General features: G+C 36.1%; 1 protein-coding gene across 1 annotated transcript in view; it reads left to right on the forward strand.

The window, feature by feature from the left end:
- The window catches only part of LOC136040022 (voltage-dependent T-type calcium channel subunit alpha-1H-like), a 351811-nt gene that overhangs the window by 54461 nt on the left and 274419 nt on the right, over positions 1 to 22931 (forward strand). The window contains exons 2-4 of the mRNA XM_065724088.1: positions 1360 to 1475; positions 10911 to 11044; positions 19466 to 19563. Coding sequence (XP_065580160.1) covers positions 1360 to 1475; positions 10911 to 11044; positions 19466 to 19563 — 348 coding nt within the window. The remainder of the gene's footprint in view (positions 1 to 1359; positions 1476 to 10910; positions 11045 to 19465; positions 19564 to 22931) is intronic.

The raw sequence follows: 22931 nt of genomic DNA on the forward strand, positions 1-22931 counted from the left end.
CTCCAAAGTTCTTGTAATTCTTCCTCTCAATTCTATCAGAAAATGTTTTTGGAAAAGCTCCTTCCACTTTATCGATGTAATGGTAAATATATCAATTCCTACCCTCTTCCATTTTATGCTTTTTTACATTTTTTAGGTTCCTCTTTTGCGTAGGTTAATAATTATTATCTTAGTTTTATTAGCACAAACACCTTAAACACATATGACCTTATGTGTATGTTTCTGCTGTCACAGAGCTGAAAAAAAAATGTGAACACAAAACCTTAAGCCTTCTTTACTCTCATAGAAAAAAAAATACATTTTAGCTTAACGTCTATTTAAAAGTCGAATTCACTCAGTCAATAAATTGAGACTCCAATTTCTTTCCTTTCATGAACAAAAAAATTGGCTATCTTTTTTTTAATTAAACTAAAATTTGTTACTTTATTTGAAAACATGAAAACCAGCTTCACTTGGTTTTTATTTATTTGTATAGAATCTATCTAGATAATTGGATCTTCAAAGCATTGTTAATGTACTGTCTGGGATTGAAGGTCGACATTTTAAAGAGTATCAGACATATTATGTGCAGATTGTTTTCCAATTAAATGGATAAAATTTACCGAAGCCGGAGAAACAATGAAAATATAAAAAAATGGTGGAAATTGTCTGATCTAGTCCGCTGTGCTTATATCATTATTTACAGGTCAAAATTTATTCGTTACTCATTGGAGTCTACTATGTATTATAGTTTATAGATATTAGGTTGAAACAAAAATTGATACATGACAAAATCCATGGAAAATAATTTGGGTTATCATTTACACATTAGGGGGGGGGGATAAAGTGAAGTGAGGAGCTTTTGGGAATATTATAAGTAATCCTAAAATACTTACTTATATCCTTCCTAATAGGGCTTCGCTTTACTTTACCCCTCTACCCACCTAATATGCAAATACATAACCCAAATTATGTATATTTCCATGCATTTTGCCATAAGTTACTTTTTTGTTTCAACCTAAAACCCATTAACGACTAAAATAAATTTTAACTAGGGGGTATAGATATAACGGAAAAGTTCCAAAGCAAATCTTAATGATCACAGTAAACACTCAACAATATTAAGGATGAACCGTAAGTGCCGGTCTGGAGTACATTTCCTTTTATTGACCATATTGCTTTTGTTGACCATATTTTTGCTGTTTTTCTCGTGTACAACTTTCGTCATGATTTGCCATTCCCTGCTTTACAGTTATCAACGATTATTGAAGTTAGTGATTTAGGTTACCCTTTTATGTACAAACCGCTTTTTCTATAGGTTTAATTATATTTAGTGTCATAATTTGTTCTTTCCTATTGTAAACATTCCTTAACTAATACACAAATGGTTTGAGAGAGTCAGTATGCTGGTGATTTTGCTCAACTGTATTACTCTGGGAATGTATCAGCCTTGCGTAGATGAGGTTTGCAATACTACAAGATGCAAAATACTCCAGGTAAATGTTTTTTACTAAATTTGGATTGTGTTACAACTGATGCTATGCGCCCCCCCTGGAAAATCCTTCCCCCTAGAAAATTCCTCTATCGAAACCGGGAGTTGAAAGCTCGAAATTAGAAAATGATCTAAGAACAGCCAGTCTCCCCTCCCCTGGCATATTTATAGGACCTTTCAAGGATGAATAAAAGGGTTACCTCAAAATTTATTTGGATATCTTTGGCATATAATGGGATGTAGGAATGGTGTGAGCTCCCCTCAAGTTTCTTTTTGTTACTTAAAACGGTACTTAAACTTTAAATTTTTGCTTGAATGAGCTCTCTCCTGATACTCTAGGACCATCGCTTCGATAAGATCATTCTTAAAAAAAAAAAAAAAAAAAAAAAAAAAAAAAAAAAACAACGAGCAACATACATTTGTGACTCTTTTTGGCAAAAATACAAAATTTTTGTAGATGAGAGCTAGAAACCTCTACGGTTGGGTTATCTGATCGTTTTGTAGTTAGGGAGAGGGACAGATGCCTTATAGGGTGCATTTTAAAGCGAAAACATCCTAACTCTCGTTGAGCCTTCACCTAAATACGTAATTTTTTCTAAGGAAGGGGATGTGGAGGTAGATATACACTTATAATCATTCTTGATTTCCGTGAATATTTTTTTGACCTATGCAATTGTTATGCAAGTAAAGAGTAACAATCAAAACCAAAATGATTCGAATTTATTCTATATAGGAGTGGGGATACCCCTCCTCATCCCAAACCTCCTCCTCGTAATCATAGGATCTTCGGGGAGTGCTCATTTGATCAGAAATTGAGAGGTCTAGTCCTCTCTTTACAGTAAATAGTGATTGGATACCAACCAACTCCTGTCCTAAAACCGGCTTTGATATCTGGTCCTTTTATTACCTCTTATGACATCTGATCGACATTTTGAGGTAGGCCTACCTGTTTTGTACCTTCTCTGTGACGGCTAATTTTATATATTTGGAGAATTCTCTAGGGAGAGGGAATTATACGCAGGAATTTCGCACGGGAGAGATAGAATTTTCTAGGGAGATTTTTCTGCTGGGGGATTTTTCGGAGAAGAATTTCCGTGTTGGAAGATTTTCCACTGGGGGATTTTATGTGTGTAGCAGAGGGTTATCGGCTGCCGTTGACAACAATCGATATTAAGAGGAATGTTTTAGTAATAAATCTACCAACTAACGCCATTCTAAACAGTCTCTGTGGGTCATTTTGTTGCTAGTGGCGCGTAATAGGGACCGGAAGCGAATAGTTTATAAATATGTTATTTAGCTGGTATGTGATTTAATCAAGCATACATACTACTTATTAGAAATCAAACATATCTTGGATTTCAGAATATAAGTTTTGCTGATCATTAAAACTTTTGTTAATGCATAATTATTGGTTTTAGTAGACCGATTACATTTAATTCATCATATGGATTTCTGTTTACTTCATTTTCTTCTTATCTTTATGGTTTATTCTTTGCATTTCTTTAGTTTTGTCTTTTGTTTTGGATTTAATTTCCACTTCAACTTTTATCAATGGTTTTTTTTTGTTAATACCACATGTAATTATTTCACCACTAATCACACATAAAATCGTAAATGAAAATAATGTATAACGAAATCTGCAGTAAAAGAACACGAGGCGGCAGGAATAGCAACAAATCGCAAACGAAAATGATTCACAATAAGATTTAAGATTAAATAAGATGGTCTTTAACACAATAAGGTTAAAGATCAATCAATATTACAATGGATTGAGGGAACTGTAATTTTAGGGTCTCTCACGAAAGAAATAAGTAAAACTAATGCTGAGATGTTCGATCACCTTCCAGGAGAAAGGAAATACAAGAAAAGGTTATGATTATGTGGAGGATAAACCGGAAGGAGAAGTTGGATTCACGCTAGAATTTCCTTATTTAATTGAAATTGCTAATTTGCCACCCCATGGCTCAAACTAAAGAATTACCCAGTTTTTATGCCAATAAGTACTTTAGATGCTTCAAGGACATGTGCAATGGAACATGACTGGCTTTCATTTAATTTTATCGCAACGTGAGACAATGCAAGACCCTGTCTGTTTACCATGTGTCTCAAGACACCGATGTTTATTCGTAACAAAACACGCTTTTTAATGGCAGCCTCAACCTTCTGAGCTTGGTGGGAGTCCACCTCAGGGATTCTCAGTATCTCGGGAAATCTTATTTTTAATTAGATTTTAGTCCTAGAGTCAGTTGGGCCAGTAACCCCCGTGAAATCTCTATGCAACGACAAAGGATGGCACTGCCTTTTATGACCCTTACCTTTACCTTCCACGACACCAGCATGTCCATGAAGCGACTTCAAACCATTGAATGCACCTTCTTGACTAAGGTGGACAACGCGTTGCCATCTGGAACGTTCTTACACTCAACTTTCTCGGAGTGAAACCACTGCCTGTTCTTGATCTAAAACGTTTCGATATCCTGGGCACTTGCATCGTTAGGAAAGAGGCCCAGGATATCAGTAAGGTACATCACCTGATTTAGTTGGAAGGCCCAAGAAAAGACAAAAGCAGAGGCTTTGTACTGAACTCCTGGGCAAAGAGACGTTTTCTTTCTTACAAGCAAACTTCAGATAGAATACTGATATATTAGCTCCAGCGAAAGCATGAAAAGTGGACAATTACGTATGCTACAGTCCCACTGGCCCTAGCCCTGCAGAGGTGAAGGACCATTTCTACACCAAGCTCTCAACGACCCTGTCTAAAGTCTCACCCCCGACACTATCACTCTACTGGGAGACCTTCATACAACGGTCAATGACAAGGAAAGTGTATGAAGAAATGTTCTCGGTCCTGTGATTTTATATCAACTGAATGACAACAGAGATAAAACTTCTCTAGTTCTGCAGCATGTAATCTGGTAATATCAAATACACTCTTTCAGAGAAGAGAAATACATACACACATTTTGTATAGCAAAGAGGCCGAGCAAAGAAGATGATCGATTGTACTATGATATCTGGATGCTTACTCTTTTCTGTAATTAAAATTCTCGACGTATAGGTCTGCCAAGCATGGAAAGATAGACCATAGGAGGGTTTTTTCTATGCTAAGACTGTGCCTGAGAGGACATTGGAAAGAAGGACGGCTTCCCAGTTTCGATATGAGTAGCCTGGTAACGAGTTAGATGAGTTACTTAGACTTAGATTCTTCTACGCCTGGGGGCGCATAGGGCAGCAACAGTTGATCTCCAACTTGACTGATCTTGTGCCAAAGACCAAAGTTCGTTTAGAGTGGTTCGGAGACTCGTTGCCGCTTTCTCCAGGGATCGACCAAGTGTGCTGCGTTGGCTTCCACTTTCGAATGCCGGGTAGGACCCAAGACCATAAGCTGTGTGGGAGGTGTCCTTCGCTCATGCGGCTCATATGCCCCCAATTCTTCCATCTTCTTGTTCTGATCTCGTCGGTGACTAGTGGTTGTTTGGTATCAGCTCTTATCTGGGCATTCCCTACTCTATCTGTCCAATGTACCGTAATGATTCTACCCAGGCAATTATTCTGGAGGCCAAATAGTCTTTTATCAGTATTCTTTGAAAGAATCCAGGACTCACATCAATATAAAAGTACAGAGAGTATATTACTCCTAAACAATCGCAATTTCAACATCTGATAGTATTATCTACATCTTCAAATATTCTTTAGCTGAGAAAATGCTCCACCTGCATACGCTCTGCGTAGCAAGACTTCTCTATCACAATGCCCATCTTGAATAATTGTATTACGGAGGTACATGAATTCTCTGACTTCTTCTATATCATTGCCTTCATACCAAATCCCAGCTGCAATGGTCTTTACAACTGCGTTTCACATTTTTTTCGTTTTTTTAGTTTTATGAAACCCTCTTTAGCTGCCTCCAAGATCAGGGTTACAAAAAATTCCATGAAACGTTGTTCCAAAGAATATATTTGACTCTGCTGGCAGTTCTATTTGCCAAGCCAGACACAAGAAAAATCCTGGATATCACAAGATACTCTTACCGTGTAATAAAAAGAACTTTGTAGACAAAAAAGCCAGTGATCTTGAAGATGCTGCTGGGAAGGGAACTCTTCCACTTTGAGCCGTGTTGTATCTGCTGATGGTAGCATGCTGGATAATGCTACAAGTCAACTCTCTGCCTGGAGAAGCCACTTTCTAAAGATTCTGAATGCTGAGGCAGTCACAAATCAGGTCACAGATCTGAATCAAGCACTCATGGCGATAGCCAAGGTGGTTTCTGACCTCGTATCGTAACCGTTTAAAGCCTGTGAGATTCAAAATGCTGTAAAACGTCTAAATAATAATCGAGTCCCTGTTGTCTGCGGTATCTCTGTAGAAATCTTCATGCAAGGAGTTGTGGCGAAGATAGTGTGGATCCAGCTAATCTTCGCAGTTGTACGAATGACAAAATTCATACGGAAAGATTGGTATGTTGGCAACATCTTGCCACTCTGGAAACGACAGAACAGTCGTCAAATCTTCTCCCTCCACTCCTGGCAAACTTTTTGCACACTACTGAAGAGATAATCAACCTTTTGTAGTAGAAACAGAAGATCTCAAATAAGCGATTCTCATGCCCGGCAGGTTGACTACGGAGCAAATCTTCATTATGCGCCAGCTGAGGGAGAAGTCACAGGAATTTCACAGATAAAGACTGCGTCACATTCCTTGATTTCAAGAAATATTTCGATTCTGTTGATCGTCTTTTGCAGTGGCTGATATTAAAAACTAAGATTTACGCTAAAAATTATTCTCATTTCTTAAAGAGCTATATAATTGTACCGAGAGGTCTGTGCCCCTCAATGGAGACGCAGCTCCACATTCTCAGTGAAGACAGGCATCCAACAAGGTTTTTCCGCCACTCCCAAGCTCTTGAACTGCCTGATTGACTACATCATGACTTGCAAGACAAATCACTTTGCATTCGGTCTCCAGTTTAGATACCGAGTATTTACTGATGCTGATTTTTCTGATGACATAGCCAAAATTGTGAGCAGCGTCTAACAAGTCATAGAAGCTCTCTGTTTGCTTTTAGAAGAAGTCTCGAAATCTGGTCTGTGGATGAACTGACAGAATACCGAAGTTATGCTTATCGAGATCCCTGTGTCCCTCTCTGTTGTAGATGAAGTAAACGTTGGGAGAAGCCCAAAAGATGTGGCTGAAGACTTCACTTACCCGAGATCCACTCAGGTAATATTCTGATCAAAGTGATCAAACTGTGATAGTCTGATCACAAAAGAGTTTAAATCTCAAATAGCCAAAGCGTCAGCGGTTGTTATGAGGCTGAATGGCATTTACTGAGAGCCAAATAAAAGTGGCCATACTAAAATTCGTACTTAAAAAGCGTCAGCCAGCTGCTGTTTGTAGTCGAGACGTGTTCAGCTGAAAAATCTGCCGTCTGAATCATTGATGTCACTGCCATCATCTTCAAAGAATTGAAAATTTTCACTGGACTAACTTTCTGAGCAACCATACCCTCTTGTCACTATTTCGCAAACTTCTCTCTCGATGCGCCTCGTCCTGCACCCTGTTCTTTGGTCAGGCCACCTCCTTCGTATTTAACATGACGCCCCAGCACGGGCTGTGTTTGACATCGATCCCATCCTGCACGGATGAAAGTGACTCAGAGGAGACCCCCTACCCCACAAAGTGGAAATACAAAGCCAACAAATTTCTCGCCCAAGCCTCGTCCCATTGATAGAAGCCGTGGAATTCCTAAGCCAGAATTTCCTAATTCAATTGAAAAAGCTGATTTGGCATTCATGACTTAAAACTAAAAAATGAAATGATAATAAATCTAAAGCGTAATTTAGACATTTCAGAGGTATGCACCATTGAACATGCCTGACTGTTATGAATTATGTTAACAACAATGATTGCATGAATGCAAATGCAAAAATGATAACTGTCTAAAAGGCTGGAATAGACGTATGGTATCAATGACGCGGATTTGCCACCCCGTAACCTGAAACTAAAGGATAACATAATTAATTATGCTAAAGCGTAACTTAGATATTTCAGAGGGTATGTGCAATGGAACACGTCCGTTTTTTACTTAATTGTGTCACAACATGATTAAAGCAAAAATAATTACTATATTAAAAGCTGAAAAAGAAGTTCGCAGTAATTGAGTTTAGAAGACAAGTAGCAGTAGGCCATCACATATATACAAGCCTGTCACGTGCGGAGTACCAGGTACGAAGCGATGAACTCTAAAATGAACAGGAATAAAAATGAATAACAAGTCAAACTTCAAACAAACAAGAATTTCAGTTACAAAAGAGTAACTGACTATTTTTTTTTCAATAAAGGGCCAGTTTATGCTTTCAACAAAAACTTTTCTGCCCTTTTCTGGGTAAGGTAACATTTAGGAGGAAAAATATTTGGCACTCTTATCACATTCCATAAGCCTAATATCTGAAGCTTTTTACCTTCCCAAAAAGTATTTGAATCAATCTGTATAGAAAGCCTTCGGAAGATGCTTTCCTGTTATGGTATCCCATCAAAGACAATCAAAATAATTTCCGCTACGTGTCTGAATACAGAAGCTTGTGTTCATAGATCTGAAGGCCTAACAGGATACTTTAATATTCTCTCACGGGGCTAAGCAAAGCTGCCAATGCTATCGCCACTGCTGTTCATCATAGTAATTGGTTCTATATGAGAAATACAATCGGTCGAAGTTTTACCTTTATGCAGGACACAATTTATGTGACTTTACCTCGCTGATGAAATTAGTATCCTTCAAAATTGCAAGCATCGCTCCTGCAACTCGTTCTTGAGATTTTATAGATGCGTCACTTTGATGATCTGGATGTGTAATTTCATTTGATTTACAAAGGCCCCTGCCCCATGTCATAATTTAAGGTTCAAATTACCCACCTAACACTCACTGAAAGTTTCTACTTGTTATCCCAAGCTATATCCAAGGTATTATAGTTCTACTATTGTGATGATCCTGTACAATAAAACATTGTTGATTTATCTCATCACTTGGAAATGATTAAAATCTAATTATCGTAGTTGATTTTAGAGCAAAAGCATTTTGGTGGATCGTAGACAAAACATTTTAGCCACTTTCTTCCATGCCCCAGCATAAAATTTCCCTTGCCCCCTTTGCTCTCACTTATGCTATCTTTAAGTTTCAACCGCATCCCCTAAACCATTTAAGGAACATTGGATGTACGTATCGTTTCTTTAGATCTACCCCTGCCCACTACCGAAGTCAAAATGAGAAGTATACTTGGTCCTTTTACACCCACGCAAATTTTAACCTCGATATTCTATGTCACTCCTGAAATATTGCGGTTATTTTTTTGTGGATACACTTTGTGGGCATTTTTTTGTGGGCAAAAGGACATCCAAATAAAAGATTAAAGTCAATCGAAAAAAATCAGAGGATTTTTTAGAGGAAGGTGGGGGCGTAAAACCAACGTTTATTCCTTTTTCGCATTAGAGCTCTTGCTGTAGCTCTGCGGGGGGCTAGTTTTTCCTTTTTAAAACTCCAAAAAGGTCCGTTTTTATGATTTGCCAGGAGCAAAAAACTCAAAATACCTACTCTTGATTTATTTTATTTAGCACTGTTGCGAAGCAAGAGCGCATTTTCAATTACTACTAATCATAAAGCAACGTTTTATCCCCTTTCCAGTCAAGGAACCAAAATGGCCCCATTATCATGTAACTTGGCATCTCTTTTTATTGTTAGAGTTGCTCGGGGTAGCACAATTGAAACAAAACCAACTTGGACAAAGGACGGGTTGGAAATGTCTGAACTAGTTTTACTATTGTTACATGGGAAGGGTTGGGTGGAAGGGGCGTTTAACCACGCCCCTACCCCACTCCAGAAATTAAGCGACAGAAATATATACAATCACCAACAATGAAAATTATTTAAATGGTATTTCTTAGCCTTAGTCAGGCAATAACGCAATAATTTACTTTTGCATACGTTTATTTTGGGAAGGGTAAGGGGGCTGGGAGTTGCAGGCAAATAGTCAACATGTAAGAAAATCATACTAAAGAGGGAATATAACCCTTCTCAAAAATTAGGATTATTTAAATGGCCAGAATATAAAATTAGCTTCTATACAAATGCCTTTAGAGTCATCGCTGATAAAAATCACTTTTTTAGGGAAAAGGATAAGAGGAATTTAGTGATAAGCTGAATTGGGACACCAAGACTGCGGTTGATTGTGGATCTGTGAAAAGGCTTCAAAATCTTAGGGCCTCCGTGTTGCCCTCTCCTCCGCCTAATTATGTCAAACAGTTATATTTTTATTTGTGAAGTACTTCGGTCATGCCCAACAAGTTCAGTATATCAAATATAATTTACCGAAGAAAGCTTTTCTTTTGAATGAGGTTATTTTTAGATGTACTAAATTTTTCCCATACACTTTAAACGATTTTAGTGATAAACAAGACACATCAAATCAGAAAATTGGGAGGACAGTCAGGGATGGCTCGAGCCAAAATTAGTAAAAAATCCTCAGGTCGAAAACTCGTATCCGTGGCTAGATTAACTAAAAAGTTTTTTTCCTAAGAAAATAAAAGTGTGGTATTAAAAGTCATATAATATGTCAAAATTAAAAAAAATATATATAAGTTGCTATGAATGAACAAATGAAAGCTAAAACGAATTGTAATTAAAATGAACAGTCAAATTCAGCTAAAAACAAGCAGGAATTTCAAAAAAAATAAGAGCAGACCTGTCACCCCCTAACAGACCAAAGAAGTTTTAAGTCGACAAGATTTAAAAAAAGGGAAATACTGCATATCTTTCTGATAAAAACTTGTCTGTCGTGGTTAACGTTGAAGTTGGAGGTACCAAGGGTTAGTTCTATTCCTTCAATACTGCAAATCATAAATAAGTTTGTATGGTCCTTCAACCGTACACATTGAGTATCCTTGCATGATTTTGGTTCTAACAAGGTGCGACTGCCTACTTTTCTACTAAGTATGAATGATGCGGGTGAGGGTGCTGATAGGGTGACTGACCAACACAAATGGTCTGTTCCTATATTTCGTAGTCTTTGCGTGGCTCCAGCTAAGACAAGGGATAATATACCTGCCTGTCAGCAAAAGATCTGGTGGTTAGGATGGGAAGTAGTTTACAGAAGGGCCACTGGACAACTCTTTGCTTTTAAGGACAATAACTGAAAATCAATGCATGTCTCTGATTTAAAAAATTTGCTAAAAAAATTGAGACTCAAAATCCAGCTGCTTCAACTTAAATCGTCTTTCAGGATTTAGCTTATTACATGTCGTTTGTGCTCCGAATCAGGACTTGTTCCCGTACTCTTGCTGTTGTTTTACTCTATCTACTTGAATTCTGATATTCTTTGTTTATGTTTTCTTGCCATTTTACCAACAGTGATCATATTTTCATTAAAGAAGGTGTCGTTTCTTCTAGCATTTTGACGACTTCATCTTTGTGTTTTTCGTCGCTGAGATGATTGTCAAGATTATTGCTATGGGAAGTAGAGGAAAAGGTGCCTATTTTAGCGAGTCTTGGAATAAACTGGATGCTTTTATAGTAATAGCTGGGTAAGTTTGCTCAAAGTATCAATATTTTATAGTCATTTTGAAAGGATATTTTCGGAACCCAAATAGATTAACTACGTTTTTTAGACCTACTTAAAAAAGATGACCTAAAAACCTCAACTAGCTGAAATTTTAACTAGGAGGCTATTTGATTAGCGATAGCAGAAATTACTTACTTATATTGTCCATACACATAACCAGTAAAACCTGGCATGTGTTTTAATGGTTTTCCTTAAAAGGAGATAATCGATTTAGTGGTAATCCTCAATGTTTCTTTTTTTAACCGCTCTTAAGTAGAAAAAATTTCCTAAACAGAGCTGAAGAAAAGATTAAATGAGTCATTATAAGAAAATAAAGCAAAATAAACCTTTAAAATAAACCCAGGTTGTTTGTTGAATTCCCATATTCTGTACATGCGACTGCAATAAACAATTTAAAGTCTTCTTGTTTAACATGAAATTACTAAAGTAGAATTTTTTTTTTGGTTTTACCAAATAATTGCTTTAAAAACATTATAAACAAGAAACATATCTTAAACTGAAAAAGTTACTTTCAGACAACCTCAAATTATAGGTTTGGAGTATGTTAAGTCTACAAATATGTATATATATATATATATATATATATATATATATATATATATATATATATATATATATATATACAGATAAAAAATTAACTTCTAAACAAGGAAAATAGATAATCTAAAATTAATCCAAACAGCACTGGTAAATAATATTAAATGACAGAAAATAAAGTGAACGGTTTAAACTTCTATTAAACGTATCCGTCAGGAATACAACATTAATGCAAAATGAAACTATTCCTGTAATACAGCGGGAAACTTCATAAGAATTTCAGATAGCGACAAAACCCCGATCGAACCTTTAACTGCTCCGTTTTAGATAGCAAATCCCATAGTGGTGAAATATATAGCGCTTGAGGAGAGAGCTAGGGTGTGATCGCTGAATGTGTGCTCAGAATCCACTGCCATATGATAAGCAAGAGTAAAGTTAGAGACAACATGATCTATATTGGAGATGCTTACCTGAGTAATGTATACATACAAAAACATCACATTTTCCACAAACCACCGCATCACTCGTCAGACATGAGTGCACGATATCACAAAGTTTTCCATTCTTAGTTGGGTCACATTTGAAATATCCACAGATTATGAAGGCGACTGCATCCCTTGTAGAACGTTATTCACTTTGGATAGAGTAATAATTGATGGGGAAATAAACATTAATAATACTGAATATGCTAGGACCTTCGTGTTGGGAAACTATGGGCAATTCACACGATTCTAATTTCTTTAGAGGCAGGCTATTATCATAAAAAATAGAAGTTCCACCACTGGGTCCGCCCGAGCCACTCCAACGAATGGCCTCGTGAATTAACACATATTTGCTTTGAAAACACTCATAAAGACCAAAGTTTTCTGAAGTAATCAAATATTTCTGAATACATATTATGTCATACTTGTCATACAAGTCCTGTATATATTCCAGCTTCACAATATCATGTCCAAAAATATCGCAAGAAAAGATAGAAATTTTTCTCTTCAACTGATGGAAGGGCTATTGGCGTTAGCGATGACTTTCCTCTATACAGGCCACGAAAGGCTAAAACTGGAATGATTCCATTTTCCAGGTGGACAGAGAGCACACCTAATTTGCAATGAATTACAAGGGTTGGTTTTAGTAGACTCGTGAGGATCAACACGCGCAGAGCTCTTCTGAGTACCAGTGCAGTCCTTAGCCAAATGATGAAAGAGAGACCTTTGGAACACCTCCAATAGCGTTAAATTCAAAGACTCGCGGACTGTATACTTTACTTTCAAAACGGACTTCAAGGCAAGATCACGGCTCAGTTTATCCACAAAAATGTGTTCGACACCTCCTGAAGTTCCAAAGCGTTTTGCCTCAAGTACCTGTGGATTGAACTAGTATTGTCTGCTTCCGAGGTGTCAAGTGGGAAAAATTTAGCAAGTGCCAAATATTTTTCCTGTTGGAAAGATACTTTGCCTTCAGATTTTTTTCTTTAGCGAATCACTTCAGGCCTGTGCAACTTTAAGATTATCCACGAAGGCTATTAATCCGGTTTTGGTCTTTTCGACCCGAAATATGCTACCACTATTGGAGTGCTTGTCTAGAAAGTCTTTCTGCTTAGCACCCGACAGCAATATTCGAGATATATACTGAGGGGTTTGGAAGTGGAGGCCATTCCTTAGATGGTGCTAAAGTGGCCTGGCACTGGCTTGTAAGGCTGCTCATTTGATCGATACACTCATTGACTTTCAGGGACAAAGAGCCTATCACCCCTTGAGGGATTCTTGGGACTGATACTTTACCGACAGTAAAGTGAAACTTAAAGTCAGGTGTAGATACCAAAGCTTTTAAGATTTCATAAATGTCATAGGCTAGTACCTCCCTCGTAATTTGGACTCTTCTAGCTCATACATAATTATCGTCAAGTTGCTTCACAATCTCGTTTATACGCGCATGATTAACACAAATGAGCTCATTTGAGAAAGATTTCATTATTGGGCTAACAGTAGCCTCTTTCGAGGCTACTATGAGCCTAATAGTGAAATTGAGAGGGGATCTGCCCCTCTCCTGCTTGCCAATTAGGCTACGATAATGTCTTATTAAACTATTTTACATCTACACTCTTTGAAAGCTCAGGATTAAATTTTTTTTTATCTCTTACTGTACTCAATTTCACTTGTTTGACAATCCAATTAGATTCAAAGTTAAATCCTGTTTATGTCCTCACAGTTCAAAAACAAAATCAATACTCTTATCAGTTATGGTCTGAACCCAAGGAAAATTTTGTACCTTATTTGCACAATTTACGTCACGTTCTCCCCTTGGATGGCTGATTAATGCTACATTGACAAAGGCAATGCAGAGGTCATCTAACTGCCTATAGGCAATTAGCTCATGCATCCAAAGCAAACTACTGTTTTGCTTCAAGTCCGTTATTAGATAAGTTTTATGATGAGATATTCCGCCTTATATTGAATGTGTTAAGTAATAATTTGATTAAACGACATATCGATGATTTCACTTTCTATATTTTTTTTATAATGATTTTGATATAACCAGTCATTTTATTTTGCTCAAATTAATTAATTCTTCGCTTTGCCAAAGTTAAATAACAAAAATTGTAACTAAACAATATTTTGCGCATTTTTTTTCCAAACATTGAATAATATAAAAACAAGCTTCAATGACATAAATGCTTACCATAAAAATCTAGATTCGAAATTACACGGGCTCAGCCCCCGGATAAAGAAAAATAAACTACTGGCTATATTTGGCTATTCAAAATTAGCGGCCTTTCAATGTTTTCCCCTGAGAATCGTTCATACCTTTTCGTGATTAAACTCAAGTCTACGCCGAAGTGCTTAAGCGGGCTTAGAACCGGACAGCAAGAAGTCCCTGGGACTTCCAGTATGAAGGGAGGCTCTGCGCAATGCTGGACCTATTCTTTGTCACAACATTGTTTTCAGCACTTGGCGATTTTCTTCTATCAACAAGAGTCGGAATCCTGCACAGACAGTCTAGTCTAGAGCCTATTACTTCCTGCTCGTTATATATCCATGCCTAAAAATATTTTGCTGCTACGGGAAGGCATCCAATAGTAGATAAATAGCTAGCAAGAGATTTTTTAGCCTAAACAGACCCACCAAAACAGACCCATCCCAGATGAACAGTCCATTAATCAGAATCCTTTGTTAATGATGCGTTGTTTATTTCAATATAGTAACCCTTTTGTGAAATTAAATAGAAAAAACAAGTTTTTCAACTAAAAGTAAGACCTACATTAAAACTTGAAATAAATCGAATTTTTTAATATATGAGGGGGCTTCCCCCTCTTAAACCCCTCTCTCTTTACGCTAAAGTTTGACTTTTCTCCGATTTCCTAAAGAAAGACTTTATAAACATTAGGGCCGTTTAATTAGGATAAAAAGCTTTGTCAAAGCAATAGAGACGCTAGTTTAATGAGCAACGGATTTAGGAGGCTGGAGCTCCACTCTTGCATGGCCTAATTTTTGTCTTTTTCAATATTGTTCTGTGCTTTAAGTTGAAAAAAACTTGTTTTTTGAAATTTTTATTTTTGTTTGTTAATCAGATCATGCCAGAAAATCCGGCTTCCTCACGATGGCTTCAGGCACCATCTCCTCTTCCCACTCTGCACTCACCGACGTTCTTTCGTAGCAGGTGATTGCAAATAAAAATGGCTTCTTATTCTTATTAAACGGCCATTGTGTTTCAGGAGTCGTTCTTAAGGAATTGGGACAAAAACTCGAATTTTAGCGTAAAGAGCCACGTCTTGAGGGGAGAACCCATTTCATATACGTAATAATTTCTGTCCGTTTAAGTTTTGATGTTGCTCCTTACTTCAGTTGAAGAGACTGTTTTTAAAATTTAATGTCTAACCGCTTTTAATAGCACCAAGAAATCCGGCTCCCCCCTCCTGAAGCATTTCTTCACCCACGGAAAAAATCCACCATGGAAAGTTGTTTTCACTTAAAAATGCCGTCCCCCCTTTCAAGGGAAAGTCTTCCAAGACAATTCCCTTCTAGCTGAAAATTCCACCTACAAAATTTCTTGCAGATGGTCTGGGGTGAAACGTTTTCAGATTTCGAAAAATCTGGGGCGCAATTTCATTTGAAAAAGATTTTAATTTCTGATGGTTTTTAAAATCGTGCCGGTAATCTCTTCTCGGTGAAAAGGTTTCCCAGCAAAAAGGCAGCAAAAGGATGTTTTCCAGCAAAGGTTTTGTAGGGAGGAGGGGTACAAAAAAATAAAAAAGGCATCAAAATGTGAAATTGATATCTTCTCCTTTGCGATTTCTGGGAATATTTCTCGTCTACGCTGTTGTTATGAAAGTAAAGAATAACCCTAGACCCCAAAATTAGCAGATTTTTTTCCGTAGAGGAGGAGGACTGTCCCTTCCTCATCCACACCTGTACCTCAAGGTCGCAGAAACTTCGGAGTGTGCTTATTGGATCAGAAATTGAGAGTTCTAGTCCTTTACGTGGGAGTGGAATTTACCAGGGGGATCCGTGGACGGCTATTTTCTATGGGGTATTTTTCGGGAGGGTTTGCAGGTGGGTGTTTTCTAGGGGGGTTAACGCTGGCCACCGGATAAAGACAAGCAAAGATAAAAAAGAACGCAGATTTTTTTTTAATAAGAAATGCGCTTCAAACGAGACATGTTCAATGCCTATAAAAACCAAAAAAAAAAAACCAAAAAAAACAGAAACGTCTAACACTAAGAAAAAAGGGAATGCGACTAATCAGGTGAAGAAGAGAAGGTGAAAATCAGAATTGTTTGTCATTAAAGATAAAATTATTAAAATTTAAACTGTATTAGGCTGGACTCTTACTACCTGGATTTGGTAGGAATAGCTTAAATACATTTGGTTTGTTTTTTTTTTGTGCGGGAGGGGGGCGTCCATTGTTTTTGGTTTTCCTTTAAAAAATGTTCTTTCTAGTTTTGTTGTCTCTTTTTGCATTATTGCTTGTTGTTCTGTTCTTCTGGTTTCGTATTGCTTTTGTTTTTTTCTTTTGTTGTGTTAGTATAAATGAATAAACAAATCTTAAAACGTGTACAGCTTAAATTTAATATGCAAATGAAGCTTAAAATGAACATAAATGTTTTGCTATTGTAGTATAAATGAAACCCTAAACAAACAGAAACTAAATAAGCAATCATAGCAAACAAACATACAACATGTATTAATATAAATGAATAAATAAACCCTAAAACGAATCAAGCTTTAATAAAACATGCGAATCAAGATTGAAACGAATGAAAATCAATCAAAGAAGAGTATGGGTACTGCCTCCTTCCCTAATGGTAAAAGTCTAAAACCCACTATGTCATTGGCGGTTTACTGAAAATGGCGCTTTATTTCGAACATTTTCTTACGTACTTATTACAACATTGAAAATTAAAAATGAAATCACAGTCAAATAAAATTTGGAACTGATGGGCTTTTCAGCAGTTGATATCATTATATATTAAACATTTAGTTTAACCCTATTTCTTTCCAAGACCGTTCCCGACAAATTTAGTTTTACTACAATCAAGAATTTAGCTACTGCTATTTTTACAAAGTTTAAAAATCTAAAGCTTACTGCGTCATTGGTGCTTCACTGAAAGCGAATTATATTCAAATATTCTCTTTTCCAGTTATTACAGCATTGAAATGAAAATACATATTGCGCTATTCAAATTTTACTTATTCAATTTTCTTTTATTATAAAAATAATTTAACTTTTTCAATTTTAATTATTCAATCATAATTAAACCTTTACCTTCCTTATAGTATTTTAAACGCTAAACACATATTAAATGCGCTCAATACCTTGTGGCAATTAAATGTTCCTCCTTATACTACAAAAATATCAAACAGTTCGTGGTAACGAACTGTAGTAAGGAGCGATCCGGCTCAATAGTAACCAAAACTCTAAAAAATTGAATTTTGATATCAATAGCTACATCAAAAGAATCGCATTTTAATGCTGATTTTAAATATATAAGTTTCATCAAGTTTAGTCTTACCCATCAAAAGTTAAGAGCCTGGATAATTTGCCTTATTTAGGAAAATAGGGGGAAACACCCCCTAAAAGTCGTAGGATCTTAACGAAAATGACACCATCAGATTCAGCGTCTCAGAGAACCCTACTGTAGAAGTTTCAAGCTCCTATCTACAAAAATGTGGAATTTTGTATTTTTTGCCAGAAGACAAATCACGGGTGCGTGTTTATTTGTTTGTTTTTTTTTGTTGTTTTTTTTCCCAGGGGTCATCGTATCGACCAAGTGGTCCTAGAATGTCGCAAGAGGGCTCATTCTAATGGAAATGAAAAGTTCTAGTGCCCTTTTTAAGTGACCAAAAAAATTGGAGGGCATCTAGGCCCCCTCCCACGCTCATGTTTTTCCTAAAGTCAACGGATCAAAATTTTGAGATAGCCATTTTGTTCAACATAGTCGAAAACCATAAAAACTGTGTCTTTGGGATGACTTACTTCCCCACAGTCCCTGGGGGAGGGGCTACAAGTTACAAAATTTGACCAGTGCTTACATATAGTAATGGTTATTGGGAAGTGTGTAGGCGTTTTCAGTAGGATTTTTTGGTTGGGGGAGGGGTTGAGAATAGGGGGATAGGCTGAGGGAGCTTTCCTTCGAGGAATTTGTTATGGTAGAAGAAAATTTCCATGAAGGGAGCGCAGGATTTACTAGCATTATTAAAAAAAAAAACAATGAAAAAAGAAATATGAAAAAGTTTTTTTCAGCTGGAAGTAAAGAGCAGCATTAAAAATTAAAACGAACAGAAATTATTACCCATATGAGGAGCTCACCTCCTCCTAATACCCCGCTCTTTACGCTAAAGTACTTTTAGTAATTTCAACTATTTATTTTACGGCTTTGATGATTCAGGGGTCATTCTTAATGAATTGGGACAAAATCTAAGCTTTAGTGTAAAGAGCGAGGTACTGACGAGGGGGCGAACCCCCTCATATATGTAATAAAAACATGAGAATACAAACTTCTTTACGTAAGCTAATTTATAAGTTACGTATATCTTTTACTAAAAAAAAAGATTCGTAAAAAATTAAAAGTTCTAGTTGCCTTTATCTTAATTAACCAAAAAATCGGAGGGCAACTAGGCTTCCTCCTCCACTCTTTTTTCTCAAAATCATTCAATCAAAATTATGAGAAAGTCATTTAGCAAAAAAATAATAATAAATATGCAAATTTCGTTTTAATTATTCCTCTGCGGAGAGCCAAAATCAAAGCATGCATTGATTGAAAAACGTTCAGAAATTAAATGAAAAAAAAACAATTTTTTTAACTGAAAGTAAGGAGCAAAATTTAAACTTAAAACGAACAGAAATTACTTCGTATATGAAAGGGGCTGCTTCCTCACCAACATCCCGCTCTTTACGCTAAAGTTTTTTACTGTTTTAAAAAGAAGAGTTGAGAGAAAGAGTCAAACTTTAGCGTTAAGAGCGGGATGTTGGTGAGGAAGCAGCCCCTTTCATATACGAAGTAATTTCTGTTCGTTTTAAGTTTTAATTTTGCTCCTTACTTTAAGTTAAAAAAAACTTGTTTTTTTTTATTTAATTACATTCAGATGCCTACTGGTACAGATATTTTAGCCCACAACGCCATTGCGCGTGTGGGCGGTTCTGAAAGACAACAAGCTGATCGTGATCGATGGAACCAGCTTCTAATCCGGGTTTTTAGCCTGTTATAAAAATAGGTCCTGACCATAACTCATATTATATTATCAATACAAAGTTATATTAGTAAGTTAAAAATGAGTAATAATTAAACATAAGAACATTTTTCTCTGTTCTTAAGCTGAAATTTACTTTTTTCTTCTTTTCTATGTTGTAGCTCTGTGGAATATTGCTTGGATATGGAGAACATGAACTTGTCGGCGATAAGGACTATACGTGTTCTTCGACCACTAAGGGCGATTAATAGAATACCAAGTAAGTTTTTAAAAAAAACTATTAAATTAATGAATTGATTAGCCCAATCTAATTGATCTTCAGGTGATTCCAACTCAGAGTCTCCCTAAATTTTGCTTTAGGCTATTTAGTTTTTTATGAGCCAGTATATTGTGCAGTTACGCTTCAAGACAAATAAAGACCTATTTTCGTTATTCACAGCTTCTGTATTATTGGTTTAAATCATTGGCGAACTGTTCTTTTATTTGTTAGGAAACCAACACCTGATGCCATGAATTGTTGACGCGCTAGATAGTCTATTGACTGCGCATCTTTTAGATTAGGTAATGATACATCCATCTTACAAATAATTCTACCATGACTTATGGTTACTCTTACAGTTTAAACAATTTTATGTTTCTAGTGCCAACAGATTCAGAAACTATATTTAGCACAATCGAAATTTCTATTAGATAAGCTCCAGAAATAAATTATTTATCTATGTCAGAAAAAATCCCAAACTGTTTCTTTTTGTTTCAGTCCTCTATTTCAATTAGTTAATGTTTTACAATTTCCTCGTAAATAGCTTGTCGACTTAAGTGAACACTCTTGCGCTGCCTACGCACCCAACATCCGGGTTTATGCACCATCCCAGGCGTGTGCGTCGCTAATCTTTGACACATCAATGTGATCTTAGGGCTACAGTTTATCTCTTCCTGATCAATGACTTTTTATAACCTTATTCAGAGAAACATTGAAAGAACAATTCGGGTGGCCGAGATCCAAAGGTCCTTGTTTTTCCACCTATTGCCCTCTTAGAAACGGCATTAAAATCCATATAAGGCTGCTTCTTCTTCTTCGTCTATTTGTATACTAAATAAAAAAAAATCGGATGGATCAAAAGAGGGAAATTGAAATTCAAAACGCACAAAATTATTGCTTGGCAGGCTATACAGCATATCTAAGAAAAAAAAATCTATCATGATATTTCCCTATGTTTGCAGAATTTTGGTGGCTAACAACTAGGGCTTTACCGAAAACACAAAGCCATATGTGACTTTCAAGGCTTTTTAGGATTTTTTTACAGCATATAAATAGAGTATTTTAGGGTGTTTTCATATGATTTGAATTCACTAATTTTATGCGACTAGTGGGTCATAAATTGAAAGATAAACCTGAAGCAAGGATGTCAGAGACAAAAATCTGAAGTGAAAGTATCTTGGTAGTGTTTGGATTTGAGACTACTCTCGGAAAAAGCTTGAAATTCTGCTTACTGTAGGTACAATTTCAGGAAGTTTGATAAAAGAAATTTTATTTTACGGGTCTCAGCGTCGGCTGGCCGTCTCAAAGACTAAGGGTTGATTAGAAAAAATCTTCAGCACCACAGGGAGTTTCCGAGGCAATTTTGATATAAATTGATAATGGATCTTGGATGTGTCAACAGTTCGAAAAGCTAATGAGAAGCTAATTGAAACAAAGGAAACCTATAACCTCTTACCAATTGTTAAGCGAAACGCTGTCTAAACAATGTACATGCAGCACAAATAATGTAAATCCTTTGTTCGCAAAGATTTCAATCAAGTCAGTTAGCACAACATGTAACTTCAAAACTGTTAAATTCTTCAATGAGACTTCTTTTGTGTGTGTGTTTTTTTTAAGGTTTTCCAAGCAGATATACTGGAATATTTTTAGGGACTGTCCTTTCCAGAACTTCAAAAGGAAAATTGTTCTCCGTTCAATTAAAAAAAAAGAAAAAAAGCATGCTTTTTAATGATGTAAGTTTCATTAAATTTGAATTTTTCTATCTCTGGCACAAAACTGGAGAAGTTAAATGTTTTTCTAAGATTCCTGGGAAAGTAGGAGTCGGCTTTTAGTTTTCTGCATTTTAATCTGATCTCTTATCTTAGTTATACAAGTTATGGCAAGACCACCCAACTAACTCTGAATAGTTTGGACACACAAAATAAAAAAGCTTGTAATGCACGAGATAGGATGATTTTTTAAGGTATTGAATGACCTTAAGAATTTTTGGTGTTCATACGATTGTTTATTAGTTCTGGACTGGGAAGAGTAATAAAATCCTTGCTTTATATCTTTAATAAAATTTTTATATTTTATGTATTTTACTTTATTGCATAAAAACTTCTTACATATTTCAATAAAAAAAATTCTGAGTTATAATTCTTGATTGAATAATATATTCGCGGCCCAATTAGAAATTGTATTATTATATTGCTTTCAAGGGATGTTTTGTGTATAAGCTAGGGCTTTATCTGGGCCTTAAAGGGGAGGAAGTGAGATGCAATTATCATAATAGGGAATTGTGTATTGGTAAAAGAGTGTTAAACAGGGAATTGAATGTAACCACTCTTTTGTAAGCAGAGTTTCAAACAGTTCGTTGTAACGAACTGCAAATAAGGCGCGAAGTGGTAACGAACTGTAAGTAAGGAGCAACTCAGCCCAATAGTACCCAAACTCTAAAAAATGAATTTGTATGGCAATAGAAACACCAAAATATCGGTTTTTATGCTGGTTTCAAATATGTAAAATTCATTACGTTAAATGTTACCCATCAAAATCTACAACCCTGAGAAAAATCTGCCGGGTTTTCAAAAACACCCCCATGAAGTCAAGGATTCTTATTGCAAATCGCACCATGAAATTCCGCGTCTCATATAGAGGTTTCAACTTCTTTTTAGCAAAACTATGAAGTTTCTTGATTTTTCCCTTTTGAAATGAGAATAGGAGTGGAGCAATCCAAGGATGGATTCTGAACTTCTAGTAAAGGAAGGTTACACTAACGTTTTGAGTCTTTCCACTTAGGAAAAGACGCAAGAAGTCCCAATTCTGGGGCCAAGTAGCACTTTAAGATGGTGTTATCAAGACAACTTTTATAAGAAGTACGTGGGTAAAGGTATTAGCTTTCAAATGAGATTCGTAAACAGATCCTTACAATGTTGCAACGTCGTTCTAGTCCTAGAAAAAAAAATCATCAGCGTTTCAAATTTTAATGAAAAATTATTTTGTTTATTAACCATTCCTGCTAAAAGGTACACAAATAAATGTTGTTATTCCTAAATCTAATCTAATCTACAGTTTTTTTTCATCTGTAAGTACTTTTTAAACTCGTTTCTTCATTTCAATTACTAAAGGCTTGGAGAAAGATTACTCAAGAGAGTACCTAGTTGAAATAGTTTTCAACCAGGAGTTTTCTGAGAGTTTTAATGGCATCCTTGTCTTTTTCCTCCAAAAAGGCTCCAAAAGTGTCATTTTTGGTGTCTTGTGGTATCTTACGATCGTTTTATCAAGACAAATATACAAAAACCAGTTCAATATTAACATTAGCTTTTAAATGAGGCTTTAAACAACTCGTGTATGATATTACAGTACCCAACTAGCGCCGGACAAAA

This window comes from Artemia franciscana, chromosome 20 (assembly GCF_032884065.1).
Source record: "Artemia franciscana chromosome 20, ASM3288406v1, whole genome shotgun sequence".
NCBI classification, from domain to species: Eukaryota; Metazoa; Arthropoda; class Branchiopoda; order Anostraca; family Artemiidae; genus Artemia; species Artemia franciscana.